Raw genomic sequence first — 14,014 nt, forward strand, 5'->3', positions numbered from 1 at the left:
CGGGGATTAGGACTTAAACTCCATGTGTTTCAACTGGAACCAAGTTTGTTGTTGAAACTTTAATGCCGCACTCCTCACTCGTGTCTTTGCTTGGGGCAAAATAATCAGAGGTCCTGTCTTTTGCTATTTCCTTTAATATGAGTTTGGTTTCAAGAGGATTTTCTGCTCTCTATTGTTTGTGCAGCGCAGAATGCTGGTGAATGTTTAGCGTGGGTTATCTGTCTCTTTCTCCTCATTAATGAGGAATTACAGGTGCTGAGATCCTGCTGTAATTATTAATGTGTGGATTGATGGGTCTGACACGTCGAGCAGGTGTGTTTGTGTAGGGGGAGTTTGAGGCAAACGTCGAGTGTGTTTTCGTCTCTTTCACATGAACATGCTAACTCACTATCTCAATGATCTTTATTAGTGGTGTTTGCTTAAAAACACCTAAATAATCTCATTGATTTACTAAAACAAGAAGAAAATAGAGACTTTTTATAGAAGCCTGTTTCCACCGACTAAAAAAAAAATAATTATAGTTATATAGTATATAATTTATATAGTATATAATTATATAAATCATTGTTTGTCAAATAAAATTTAAAATGTATTAAAAATATAACTAAATATATTGTACTAATACAATCTTACTTCATTTTAGACTTAATATCTCACAATTGTGACTAATTCTCATATTTTAGACTTAATATCTCACAATTGCGGCCATATTTCCCAAATATACCATTTAAAGGTACACTATGGAACTTTTCTGCACAAAACTGCATGCATTTTGTGGAAGAACATTATTTTGGTTGTGCTTCTGCTGTGCATGACTGCGGATTAATACGACCCTTTACAGTCGATAATGCTTTACAATGAACTTTGTTAGAGAGCTGGCAATTTATCTGTTCAATAAAATTACCTTACTCACCTGTAAAGTAATAACAACACAATCTCCGCTTCACTTTTAACATTTCAAATCCTTCAGTTCTCGCCTAAAAGCCAAGCCAATGTTGATTCTTGTTTTATTACGAGCTGTTGCGCTCTCTTTTTGCCAGCAGACTCTCTTCTGGTCTAATTCAGGGTAAGACAAAAACACATTTTAGAAGAAGGATTGATGTATTGACTCATTATTAAAATTTGTTCATTTTAAACAAAATGATTTACATAGTGTAAACTTTAAGACTTAAATCTCACAATTGTGACTTTTTCTCATATTTATGACTTCATATCTCAATTGCAACTTTATTTTATTCACAACTTTATTCACAGTTGTGACTATTTCTCGTTATTGTTTTCATATCTCATAATTGCAACTTTACCTCCCGGTTTCACAGACAAGGCTTAGTTAAGTCTAGTCCCGGACCAAAATATATGTTTGAGTGGTTTTAACTGAACGCAACTGGCTGAGTAATTTCTTTTTAAAACTGCAGTGATCCAAAGACAGTCTCAAAAACGTGGTTTGAAATCGTTGGTGTTTCTGACGTCACAAACTTACCTTGTAACCAATCAGATCAATGTGTGATCGTCAACAAGTGGATCTCTGAGCTGGTGTGAGTGGAGGCGGGGCTAATTTGCATATTCATAGACCTACGTATACTAAATGATACAAAGGGGGAGAGTTACATTCAAGCTATATTAAGGCAGGAAGAATATTTTTTCCAAGGAAAAAACATTTTAATATGTCATTTCGGTGTTCAAATGTGAGTTTTAGGGATACAAAAATTGACTACAGGGGGACTTTAAGAAAAAGTACAAGTCTAGTTTTATTTTCTCCCTCTCTCATGTCATGTGTACACTTGATTTATCCTTGATTTACACTTGATTTATCCTGAACCGTCCAGCTTGGACAGGTGAAAAAGTGCTAAGAACCACATCACAGTTAAGATCAGGCCTGTCTGATCACGTCTGTGGCTTACTGACTTTGAAGTGCATGAAGAAGCCACATCAGAACTGTGTTTGAGAGACATTATCAAACAATTTCACAGACACTCAACAGATTGTGTGAAAGGAAAAATATGTGACCGGAGCATATGCATCTTATAAAATTTTTTTTTTGAAGAACAGCCCTAGTTTAGTCGCTAACCTGTGGCGAGTCTGTAAGGGTGTAACGGGGCGTTTCCACATCATTCTCACTATTTAAAAGAAATCCCTGGCAACCAGAAGGCCTAGAGACTAATACACTGACACAGCCACTTCAGACAAAGAACCTTTCTTTCATCTCTTGTACTCTGAGTTGACTCTCTTGTCCATAAAGGAAGTATGTGACAGGCGGATGGCATTTCCTTCATCCTTCAGTTGTGAGATTTGTCTCTCTCTTGTTTCGTTTTTGTCTGGCCTGTGTGGAATGTGTTCTTGTTTGGAAGTGAATGAGATTTCGGTTGCATTAGCAGGAAGACCCTAGACTTCCAAAGTCAAACACCAATTTGACCCCTGCCAGTTTGTGCCGATACTCCTCTGAGAGCAAAGGTCAACGTGTAGGACAGACAAAAATATTAGTGTGTCAGCCTTAAGCTTCATTCATTAAAAGTGACATGAGTCAGCAGGGGAAGTTGAAGTATTAGTTCATCCAAAGCTGAAACATTTTCTCACCCTGATGTCATACAAACCTGCATGACTTTCTTTCTTCTGTTGAACATGAAAGAGATCATTTGAAGAATATTGGAAATCAAAACCTTTCGTTTGCCATTGACTTCCATTATATTTTTTGTCTATACAATGGAAGTCAGTGGGAACTAAAACTCTTTAATGACCAATATTCTTTTTTCAAATTCCTACATGATTATTCTATAATATAATATACTTAATAGTCATACAGGTTTGGAACGGCTTCGCTTGTCCCTTTAAGAACAAGACATGCTTGTCGGTTTTTGTCAATGGAGAGACACCAGATGTCTTCACACATCTGGCTGCCATCTTATCTTCACCGCTTGACAGTCACTGGTTGCTGTCTACTTTCATTGTACAGAAAAAAATCAGCTTGGGCATCCTATCATCTCCTTTTATGTTCCACAGAAAGAAAAAGAAAGATGAGTTCTAATCAACATGAGTGTGAGTGAATGAATTTTCATTTTGACCAAAATATGACCCCAGACTTTTGACCTCAGCAGTTTATTGTTCTGCAGCAAATAAAGATTGCTGGACTGAATGGGTGTGTGAATAACTGTGTGTGCGTTTTATGACTAGTAGTCAGAGGGGCGCCTCTTTGCTGGCTGCGTTTCAGGTGGTCAAAATGATGGGCGAAGAAAACACCTGCTCCTCTCCTCCCTCTGTCCCCTCTCTCTCGCTTTGTTCTCTGGAGCGCTGCCATTTAATTAAACCTCAGGTTCTGTAGACTGGAAAATGAAAGCCTGACGCTATATGAGGTGTGGAGGAATGTGAACGAGCTCTGGTGGGAAATCTCACAGTGTTGGAGGGTGTAATGCACGGTCTGATGGGTCGCTGCTCTCGCTATTTCAAATGTTTCTTGTCTTTATTGACCACATTTGATTTGTACTGATTGGAAACATTTTACCCTTCAGAGCTCTTAAAATGACAAGCATGTATTGTGTTGGAGTAAAGTAACAACAGATGTGTAAAGAGTACCTAAAAATAATACCTTACTGTGAAAATGACTCCATTAAAAGTTACAAGTCACCAATTTCAAAACGACTTGAGTTAAAGACTTAGAGTATCTGATTTTAACAGTACTTAAGTATTTTACTGTATGTAGCCTCAAATATGCATAAGTCCTCAACACCTAAAAGACATGCCAGTGAAAAATAAGAAGCAGTTGATTTGTGAGGAGGGCAATCACATGTTTATTTTCTAAAATCAATCAAACTGAGCAAGGTCGACACAACAGCCTCTTAAACATCTACAAACATAAGTTTCAGTTAAGTTCAAGTGCTCCATCAGGGCACAAGTAAACCAATATCTTTGTAAATGGTCTCTGCAATATAACTGATACATTAAATGATGTTATGTAAAATGAAATAGTCAAAGCCCAGTCATGTCCTCATATATTACACCTGCGATTCACAACTACCTGCTAATACACTCACATTCATGCCTTGTTGAGTGTTAGGGTAAGTAAGGGCTAAATGCACAATATATAGTACCTTTAATGTAGATGGCGATATATCTTTTGTAGCAGAAACTAACTGCTGAAGAAAAAGTTAGGTGCCCTGCTAAATGTAAGGAGAGCATTACTTATCACAAATGTACAGGGGTTACGAGTACATACTGTATATATTCATTCAAAACTGTAGTCAAGAGGGTAAAAGTTGCTAATATAGGCAAGCCAAAAAGATACTTATGTAGGTAATTACATTTAGCCTACTCAAATAGGCCTACTGTACTGTACATATTATGTCTATGTCTTAAAGGGTCATTCCATCGGTGGAGACATGAATATGTATTGAAAGTGGGTCATATATGTAGTATAATAGTATCATAAATTTCTAATTTGGGACCTTCTTGGCCGATAAAAGGCAGAAAATGACTTTTTAGTGCTTGTGGATTGTAGACAACAATCCCCATAGTGCATTGCAATGCTCAGCTCCGCAGACCACTCCCACTACAGTAGCTAGTTTAACTGCAAGATATTTGTGCAATGAACCTGCCACGTTAGCGTGTTAACAAAATGAAAATAAACTTACTTTACAGAAAGATGACCATTTGACCCTGTAGGCTTTGGCTGATGTTGCCAGTTGACCTTAGGTATTCTAAAGTAGGTCTCCAGGACGCCGCTATCCATATGGGGTGCGAAACTCGGGTGAGCAACAACACACACGTCCGTGTCATCCTCCGATTCCGTAATTTCGTCAATTAGAAATTGGCACCGCTGGAATTCTCGGCAGCAGACGGACTCTTGTTCTGTGTCCATTGGCGCACAGTGAGAGCACAGGCACCACCAATCTGCCCCAGCTCGAGCCACTGCGGGCTCCTCGTCCGCGGCAGGCAGATCGTCTGCATCGGCTGTGGTGGCGGCAGCTTCAGCCGCCTCCTGTTCCTCCATAGCCCTCAGCTGCTCGTCGCTATACTGTGGCTCATAAAGGTAGCCACGAACATCCGTTTCTACCATAACTTCCAGATCCAGATCCTCCATAATGCATCCGCCTGTGTATTCAGTACCTTCGTCCATATTTTCAAAAAGTTTCTCCCGGTGAAATCCAACGCACTGGCACTGATCTGTGATAGGTCTGTTAGCGCATTAGGCCCAACCCCCTATGGGTGGGTTTGAAAAGGTGGGAACTAGTGCTTGTAGTCTTCACAGAAATCCCCCCCTTTTACACTTCCTCCTAAAATGATGTAAAATGACGATTTTTGCGTCATTGTAGGAGGAAGTGAAAAAGGTAAATAGAGGATTTCTCTCGTCTCAGGGGAAAATGAAAGAGTGTTGCACGACCATTCCATAGTATGACTGGATTTCTAACAATGGAAATCTTAATGCAAATGGGCGGAGTGACCCTTTAATTTTGAGGTCACGTCCGTCTCCCAAAGGAAGTCTTCTTATGTAAGAGAAAAGTCTGATAGCACACATCTCAGATATGTCTATTTAATGTCTGCATACAAATCTACAAGATGTATTTTTTTGAGTGCAATAGGCCTCTGAGACGTTTCCTGTCAGACATCATATAGACATTTAGAAGATGTCTTTAAGATGTTTATGATTTAGAATGGATGTAAAACTCTTTATTAGATGTTTTTACACAGCAGATGCACTGAATTTTTTTTTCTGTTGACTTTACTTAACTTTATTATGTCAAGGGGTTACACAAAATAAATTTATCTAAATCCAGATATATTTTTTAAGTTGAGTGTACTTATATTTTGTAAAATGGTTGTAGTTATATTTTATAAGTAATTTCAGATTACTTATATTCATAAGTTTATCTGAACTATTATGAGCTGAATTTACTAATTTTTTTCAAGAATCAGCCTGTGAATCTCAACAAAGGTGACAATTGTTCATTTAATTATAAAGCATGCTGCAATTTGAAATAAATTCAATGATTCATGATTGTGAAATAATGATTATTAAATAACAACCAACACTATCAGATTACCTTTTGATCATCTGGCTGCTATGATTCAGATACAGTAGTCAAAAAAAATCTAAAGTTAATGAGTCAAGGGTCAAGAGCCCAACTAAAACAAACACTAATCTCCATAATGGTGACACAAAATTACGGTTTTCTCCTTCAATGATTCTGCTTGTTAACATCAGGTGTCTTCAATGTTGGCAATCAAAATAAAGACTTCTTACTTCTTCTTTGACGTCTGTCTGTTACTCAGATATTTTTGTTTCAAATGCATAGGGATTTTGTATTGAACATAGCTCTGGATCACAGTGTCATAGAGACAAGGGTATTATTTAATCATATAGCAATAGCCTAAAGACTGGGTCGCGGATGTGCTGGATTTTCGTTTATTATTTAATCATATAGCTAAAGACTGTGTCGCTGGTGTGCTGGATTATTATTATTAGGCTACTCCACAAAGCGAGGTAGGCTAGGCTAAATAGGTTAAGGGAAACGTTACAGAATAACGTTAGAGTAACGTTCTACTAAACCAAAAACTAACGGTCTATTTCCGTACAGATTTTTTTTCTGTAAAAAAAAAAAAAATCTTAAAAAAGAACGTTTTGGGAAACAAAATTGTTTAGCTGCGGTCATATACCTTTTAGCTTACATTTGATAATCTGATCAGACGGGAGACCGGAATCAGTCTGATTCATGAACGAAGTTTTTTTTGTACTATCCTGCTCACATGATTCGAGCGAGGAGGACGTGAAGATAACGTCTTTTCATCACACAAAGTTTAAAATACTTATTTTGCCTAAGTAGGCTTATAAAGCGCACAAGTCGTAGGCTATTAAGCTATTTTATAGAAGCCTGGGGTTACTGCGTTATTTTTGTTCTCATTGCAATGAAAAGACATTGTTAAAATGTTCAAATGTTAAAGAGAAGAAAGTACGGAACCAAATGAATGGTGAGGCTATGACAGAATTTACCTTTTATGCCATGAGATTGATTTTAACACAAAATTATGCGATTTGATTTGGCAGGAATGGGGTCTCCAGAAATAACACATATCAACTATTCATTGGGTCTCGCATCGTGAGAGAGAGAGGACTACACACACGCACTGCACTGCCCTCTCTCTACTCAATAGCGCGCGCGCGCACTGCACTGCCCACACAGAGGCAGAGCCCGAGAGAGAAGGTGCCCCCTGAACTGCACTTCTGCCTGTATTATTATTGTATATCACACACAGAAAGAAAACGCAACGACTTCCTGTTTATTCGGTCTCTCCAAATGTCCGTTATTAACACCGCAGCAAGCTTTCAGTGGACATTTTGACCAGTTGTAACAGTGTTGAGCGCGCGGCACAGGTGAAGATGGCGAGGGGAACATCGCGCGCACCGCAGTTAGTGTTTCTATCGCTGCTGCTCATTGAGACTTTAACGGCGCAGGAATTGCCCACCGGCGGTATAAACGGATACAGTTTGCACCCACCGTATTTTAATCTAGCGGAGGGAACGAAAATCACGGCCACGGCAACCTGCGGAGTGGACGAGAACGAGCAGCCGATTCAAGACTTGTACTGCAAGCTGGTCGGGGGGCCCGTGTCAGGGGACCCGAGTCAGACTATTCAGGTAAAGATGTGGAAAATGCTCACTTTTCTGCAGTTTACATTACTTAAACATGGATAAAGCGTATTTTTAGGTTAGTTGTAGTTATTACTTATAATGGATTGTATCTGGCTTTGTGAAATGCACTTTTAATCGTTTTTGTACTCAAATATGGGCTATCAGATGGTACTGAATAATTCCCATATTAATTTAGACCTACTTGGCATTCAAAGTTGGAACTGCCATGGTACACGTTACCATAGGCCTATTATATAGACCTATTATATTTTCCAAATTAAACTTATTGCCATAAAAATACTGTTATTTTTTCTTTCTTTTTTTGTTAGTCTATAACAAGTCAGGACAGTGCTTTTGGTCTTGAGGAACTGCAAAAACTTAATCTTTTTCCGAGAGAACCTGCTCAAGGTGAAAATGCCAAAGACCCGTATAAAGAACTATACTGACTCATAAGAGACCCCCACTGAGGCTTCATAAGCAGGAGGCTCAGGAGGCACGACACAGCTTGTTGGCGAGTGAGTGAAATGTTTAAACATTGTAAAGAGTAAAACACAACCCCCGTGTAGCTCTGCTACTGGGATATTCCCTGAGGAATGTGTGGCATTCCTGTAGGAGACCTTGAGGGAGACAAACACATACACACTTTTGCACCACACTTCAAAGAATATGTTAATAAACTGTTGCAACGTCATCGATTGTTGCAGGGACGTCCTGTGGCCTCGATCACAACATCACACATTTGCATTTACACACTTAGCAGAATTTTTTATCCAAAGTGACTTACAAATGATGGATACAATAAGCGATTTATCTTAAAGAGGCAATACACACGAGAAGATTCCAATGTAATTCAGAATAATAGGCCTACCATAATGATTTATCATTTTACTGTAGTAACAGCAATTTATATTTTTGCAGAAACTATGGATGCTGTGCAATTGGCAGTTAGTCGAACCTTCTTATGAAAGATTTGTCAAAGGAAATCTTATCTAATCAATCTAAGAAACCTTCATACATGAGTGGTCTCAACATAATTTGTGAATACCTGATTGAGTCTTCTCCTGTTTGTTTATTTATACTGTTTTAAATTAATCTATTTTCCCAGCCAAGTACACAAATAGCTCTAAATATTAAGAATTTAAAAGAGGTTTGAGTTGCCAGCAGTTGGAAAATAATGGGAGTGAATTCCTTGGTTTCTTCCAATGTTTTCACTGAAAATTCTGCACACTAAACCCCCACAAATCCTCAGTGTTCACAAGCAACAAGTGTCTAAAGCTATTTGCTGATCACAGTTTCAAAGGATTTCTACATCAAAAATGAAGTTTTACTTTGTTTGGTCTGTGCATCTTTTCCAGTCACAGTTTCTACAACTCAGATTATCATGGAAAGTAAGTTTTCACGTTGTCCTTTAGTCTTTACCATCAGAAATAAAAAGATAAAAGGTGAAGAAAACAGAGTTGTTTATTTTGCACGCGCTCTCTGTATTCGTTAAAATAATTATGCAAATCAGGTGTTTTGCAAACACTTCCAAAAAGTTAATGCCAGTTTGTACGCCTCAATTCCTTTGCAGGTCACTTTGCATCTGAATCGGCTCTTTAAATGCTTGAATTTTAGTTATAACTCTCTTCTTTATCTTTTCATCAACATTTGATGAATTATTGCTTCCATTGATAGAAAATGTACACATATCTTAATTATGCCAGGAACTTAATTTATAAAGCATTTAGCAGCACAGCAACAGTTATAGCACACTATAACATCTGGATCAACTGGATTGTGGGTGGTTTCAGTGCTTTAATACCGCTCACAAAAAGTGGAATAACTGTAGTGAATTCACCTCAGACAGAGGAGTTGTTAGTTTGCTCTTTCAACGTTTCAGCCTGTCTGAATTAAACTAAAAGTATATCGCTGTTAGAAACCTAAGACTTCCTTTACCTAGTTTTATCTAGTGGTCGAGGCGTCTCGAGGCCGGGATTAAAGGAGAAGAGTTAAGCTTACAGGTCAACTTGAATGTTTTACAGATAAGCCATTGCCTGATCATGTGACTTACTGAAGCGTCGTGCATTCAATCATTATTTATGTGACAGATTGATACAATAAACTGCTCAATCAACAGTTTTGTTTTGCATAGTACATAAACGGAAACCTAAAACCTAAACTTTGTGTCTTCCTGTGTTATCAGGGCCAGTACTGTGACATCTGCACCTCAGAAGACACTAACAGAGCGCATCCCATCAGCAATGCCATAGATGGAACCGAAAGATGGTGGCAAAGCCCTCCTCTCTCCCGCAGTACAAAATACAACGAGGTGAACGTCACTCTGGACCTAGGACAGGTATGTTGCCGATGCATTCCTTACAATTCTATCACATCCCCACCCACATGCACATATCGTGTTCAGATTATTCAGCGTACAGTAGAGTCATCCGATACTCGGCTACAGCAGGCGCTTTTGTGGATTGCACATGGGTGTAGAATTTCAAGGGTGGATCCTAAGTTGAATATCATCCATTCATACTCAAGTCTGGATTATCTAGAGGTGTTTTTTTTTGTTTTTTTGTTCTGAACACTTCACGTCTTGGTCCTTTGCATCAAGGGTTATTATTTGTGAATAGCTGAAGAGCCAGGGGGCGTTTAAGACAATTACTTTCTAAACTGTAATTGTAAATAAACATTACATACACTCCCACACTTATTCTCCTCCTAAAGTCCTCCAGCAATCCCAGGGGCTTCTACATAAACAGTCAGCGCTGCTTCATATAGCTTCACGCTGCCCAAATGAGACTTACCGTCAACAAAAGTTTCCCATCGACCTCCACTGAGTTTCGGACTCTTCAGTTGTGATTTAATGGGAACCAATCAGTGATCAGGCTGCGGAATGTTATTATGAGAAGCTTGGATCACATCTTGAGTTATGAATGTATTTAAAATGAGATTTTGGTGAGTGACTTATTACCAGGCCCACACAATCTTCACACACAGCTCTGTGAACAGAATGGCCGTCATTCAAAAAAGTTTGATATTCAATACCAGCTACCAATGATTATGCACTCTCATCTGCGTTTAACATGGTTTCCATTCAAATCGATTCAAATTCAAGTGTTGAAATTAGGGAAAAGTCTGGACATTCATTCTGTATTGGCCTACTTACTTTTATAAACAACATTTTTAATGAGCAATGACCCAAACTCAGATTAAAGAAAACACACAAGTAATAGTAATTTGATTACTTTGAGAATTTATGTGAGCTGAAAAAAAATCTCACAAAGTGATAGGAGAAACTAGCAAATTTATAAAGGAAATTGGTTGCATGGAACAAAAAGATCAGTTATACAGTTTAGCGGTCATCATAAAAACATTTGATCACAGAGCCCAGCTATTGATGAATCATAATGAAGTATTGCAGAGAGATGTTTATTCTTTATACACTAACGTTCAAACGTTTAGGGTCGGTAAGATTTTTTTATGTTTTTGAAAGAAGTCTCCTTGTTCAACAAGTCTGCATTGATCAGATCAAAAATACAGTAAAAACAGTAATATTTTGAAATATTATTACAATTTGTCATGACTGTTTTCTGATTTAATATATTTTAAAATTTAATTTATTCCTGTAAAAAAATCCTGAATTTTCAGCATCATTACTCCAGTCTTCAGTGTCACAGCATCCTTCAGAAATCATTCTAATATGCAGATTTGCTGCTCAAGAAACATTTTTTATTATAAATGTTGAAAACAGTTGTGCTGCTTAAAATGTTTGAGGAAATGGTGATCATATTTTTTTCAAGATTATTTGATAAAACAGCAGCATTTAAAAATCTTTTGTAATGTTATAAACGTCTTTACTGTCACTTTTGATTTAATGCATCCTTGCTGACTAAAAGTATTAATATATATATATTTTTAATAAAGAGTCTTGTCCCAAACTTTTTAACGGTAGTGAATGTATTACATATGTTTAATTAGTCCAAGTTGTATCGCCTTTAGCAATATTGTGTTTATGTGTGATGTGGCTATGTAGTTTTGGTCTAATTCAGCTGAACATGGCAGTAATATGTGACAGTAAGCCCTGTACAACCTACTTTCCTTTCTCTCTCAATCTCTCTCTCTCTCTCTCTCTCTCTCTCTCTCTCTCTCTCTCTCTCTCTCTCTCTCTCTCTCTCTCTCTCTCTCTCTATCTCTCTCTCTCTCCCTCCCTCCCCCCTCTCTGTCTGAATGGAGGCAGAGAGCAGTGATTGGCTTTGTATTGAATTCCTTTATGTGGCTGGTGTTTTTTCAGTGCCACTTAAACCAGCTTGCTAAAGCTATCATACCTACATTGCTAAGCAGAGAGAAAGAGAGAGAGAGAGAGAGATGTACTATACATGAATATCATATGATGTCACCAACGTCTCCTCACTGACGTCACTCAATTCTAAAACTTGTCTTACGCCATCTTGAGTACCTGATTCGGCAAGATCGATACGTCAGTCGCAAAGGAAGTAGAGCTTATTCTCTGGCCGAGCCCGAACTTGCGGGCCGATATTTCCCGTCACTATCCTCGGGCCGGGCCCTTGATCTAGAGATGTGCACTCCCAATGCAAAAGAGTGCGGCGCGGGGCTAGATTTGATGGCGAGTGCGAGCGGCAATGCACTCTCTGTGTGTGTGCGCGTTGCAGGGAGAATAAAACGATTCGCTGGACTCCCGCAAACTAGAAATATCTATGAATAAAACATATAAAAACTAATACATTTTTGCAGAAAAGCAACAAGAACTAAAACAAAATAGAAACGATTTACAGGCCAGAGTTTTATTTTAAAACACGTTTGCAGCGTTGAGCAATGTAGCCAAAAACAGACATACGTGTTGATTTCTTCAACGCAAAGGCCAATCAGAAGCATTTAAGATAGACTCCCCTCACTGCTCAAAACCTCTATGTTCAAAACTGACTTTTTGTTCAAAGCTCTGTATGCTGACAAACCCTCTAATTGTAACAAACAAAGTGTATATATTATGAAAGATTCATTGTGCAGTCAGCTTAATTGATATTAACAGAGATCTGAGATCGCGATTAACTGATGTCAGCTTTTTAGGAATTATTAAGGGAGCGCACTTTGCTCGCATTCAGTCAAAATCCTTCAATCATATCATGCCAACCATGCACGCAGCTGCTTGCTATTATGTTATAACAGTGGTTTGTGTGTGCAAACTCTCTGTGCAGTGTTCATGTTGTCTGTGGTGAGTGGATGTAAATGATAATGAGCTTACGCTAGTTTAGGGGTGTGCGATATCACGATTTATGATCGTGGATTAAAATATATCCACCCTCTGCTTTTGAAGAAATGTCGTAGTATCGTGCATCCTATCAGTTGCAGTTCTGGTGCCTCCGTCTCAGCATATGCTACAACGCGACGTATATTCACATCAAATGTTAACGCAAAGGAACGGGACAATGCAGTTCACATAAGTTCATTATTTGCATGTGCTAACAAGTCATTCACGTGTTGATGCGCGGTTCTAACAAGCGCTTTTCCGAGCGCGTACGACCGAAGCGCACGCGCACTAAGCCTGTCTAACAACAGCGACAGGTTACTGAACGAAGTTATTTTTCTAGTCTTATTGCGCGAATACTGTCAAATACACACAGGGTTTACACAAACAAAGTTGGTTATGTATAAAGTGAAACAAAAAGAGAAAATCTGCTTCCTAGCTAATGCCGTCAGTATTGTAAACAGTACCCGGCAGGTACTCAAGATGGCGGCAGTCAACTGGAAAAAGAGCGGATGACGTAAGAGGTCATGTGACTGATATTCATGTATATATATTAATAATGCCATTACATTACATCACATTTCATCAGAAGAAAATATGAGCTGCACAGTACTGCCACCACAGGGGTGTTTTGAGTGGCTGCAATGCGTTGCTATACTGTTGCCAATGTTCTCTGAGTGGTTTTCAGCATGTTGATGTGGTATATAAATAAGTAGTTGATTGGATAATGATAAGAATAATGATTTTCAGCCATTATAGTTTAGATCATAGCTATACAATAGCACACCTCTCCTCGTCAATATGCGTTGTTTAAGATATTATTCATGTCAATAGCACAAGCAGTGTGGGATGAGTTACACACCAAAAGTTTAAAGACCCATTGTGGTTAAAATCAAGTTTTAATGTTGTTTATATGTCTATGTGGTATTTTTAATATGCTTTAAGACAAACCATGTGAAATTCATCAGTCAACATTGCTATTATTTTCTCCTTAAAACTGCAGTGTACCTAAGATAGTCCCAAAAACGCGGTTTGAAAGCCCCCCTTTCCAAGCATCTGTAACCAATCCCATCAATGTGGGGGGCGGTGCTTTCCCTATCATTATTTCTAAGGATGCTGATTTTTAGAAGTCAGCTCTCTGACTCTGA

The 14,014-nt window shown here is 38.4% G+C and overlaps 1 protein-coding gene across 3 annotated transcripts in view; it reads left to right on the forward strand.

The window, feature by feature from the left end:
• Positions 1 to 7,161: 7,161 nt before the first annotated feature.
• Positions 7,162 to 14,014, forward strand: part of lama5 (laminin, alpha 5) — an 89,361-nt gene continuing 82,508 nt past the window's right edge. For 2 of the 3 annotated variants that reach the window (XM_077214191.1, XM_077214192.1), the window contains exons 1-2: positions 7,231 to 7,624; positions 9,801 to 9,953. In XM_077214191.1, coding sequence (XP_077070306.1) covers positions 7,367 to 7,624; positions 9,801 to 9,953 — 411 coding nt within the window. In that variant the 5' untranslated portion in view covers positions 7,231 to 7,366. Of the gene's footprint in view, positions 7,625 to 9,800; positions 9,954 to 14,014 lie in introns of all 3 variants that reach the window. The other variant, XM_077214193.1, reaches the window with a different exon arrangement.

Source organism: Siphateles boraxobius, unplaced genomic scaffold (assembly GCF_051911475.1).
Source record: "Siphateles boraxobius isolate OS27281-9 unplaced genomic scaffold, OSU_SipBor_1 68, whole genome shotgun sequence".
Taxonomy (NCBI): Eukaryota; Metazoa; Chordata; class Actinopteri; order Cypriniformes; family Leuciscidae; genus Siphateles; species Siphateles boraxobius.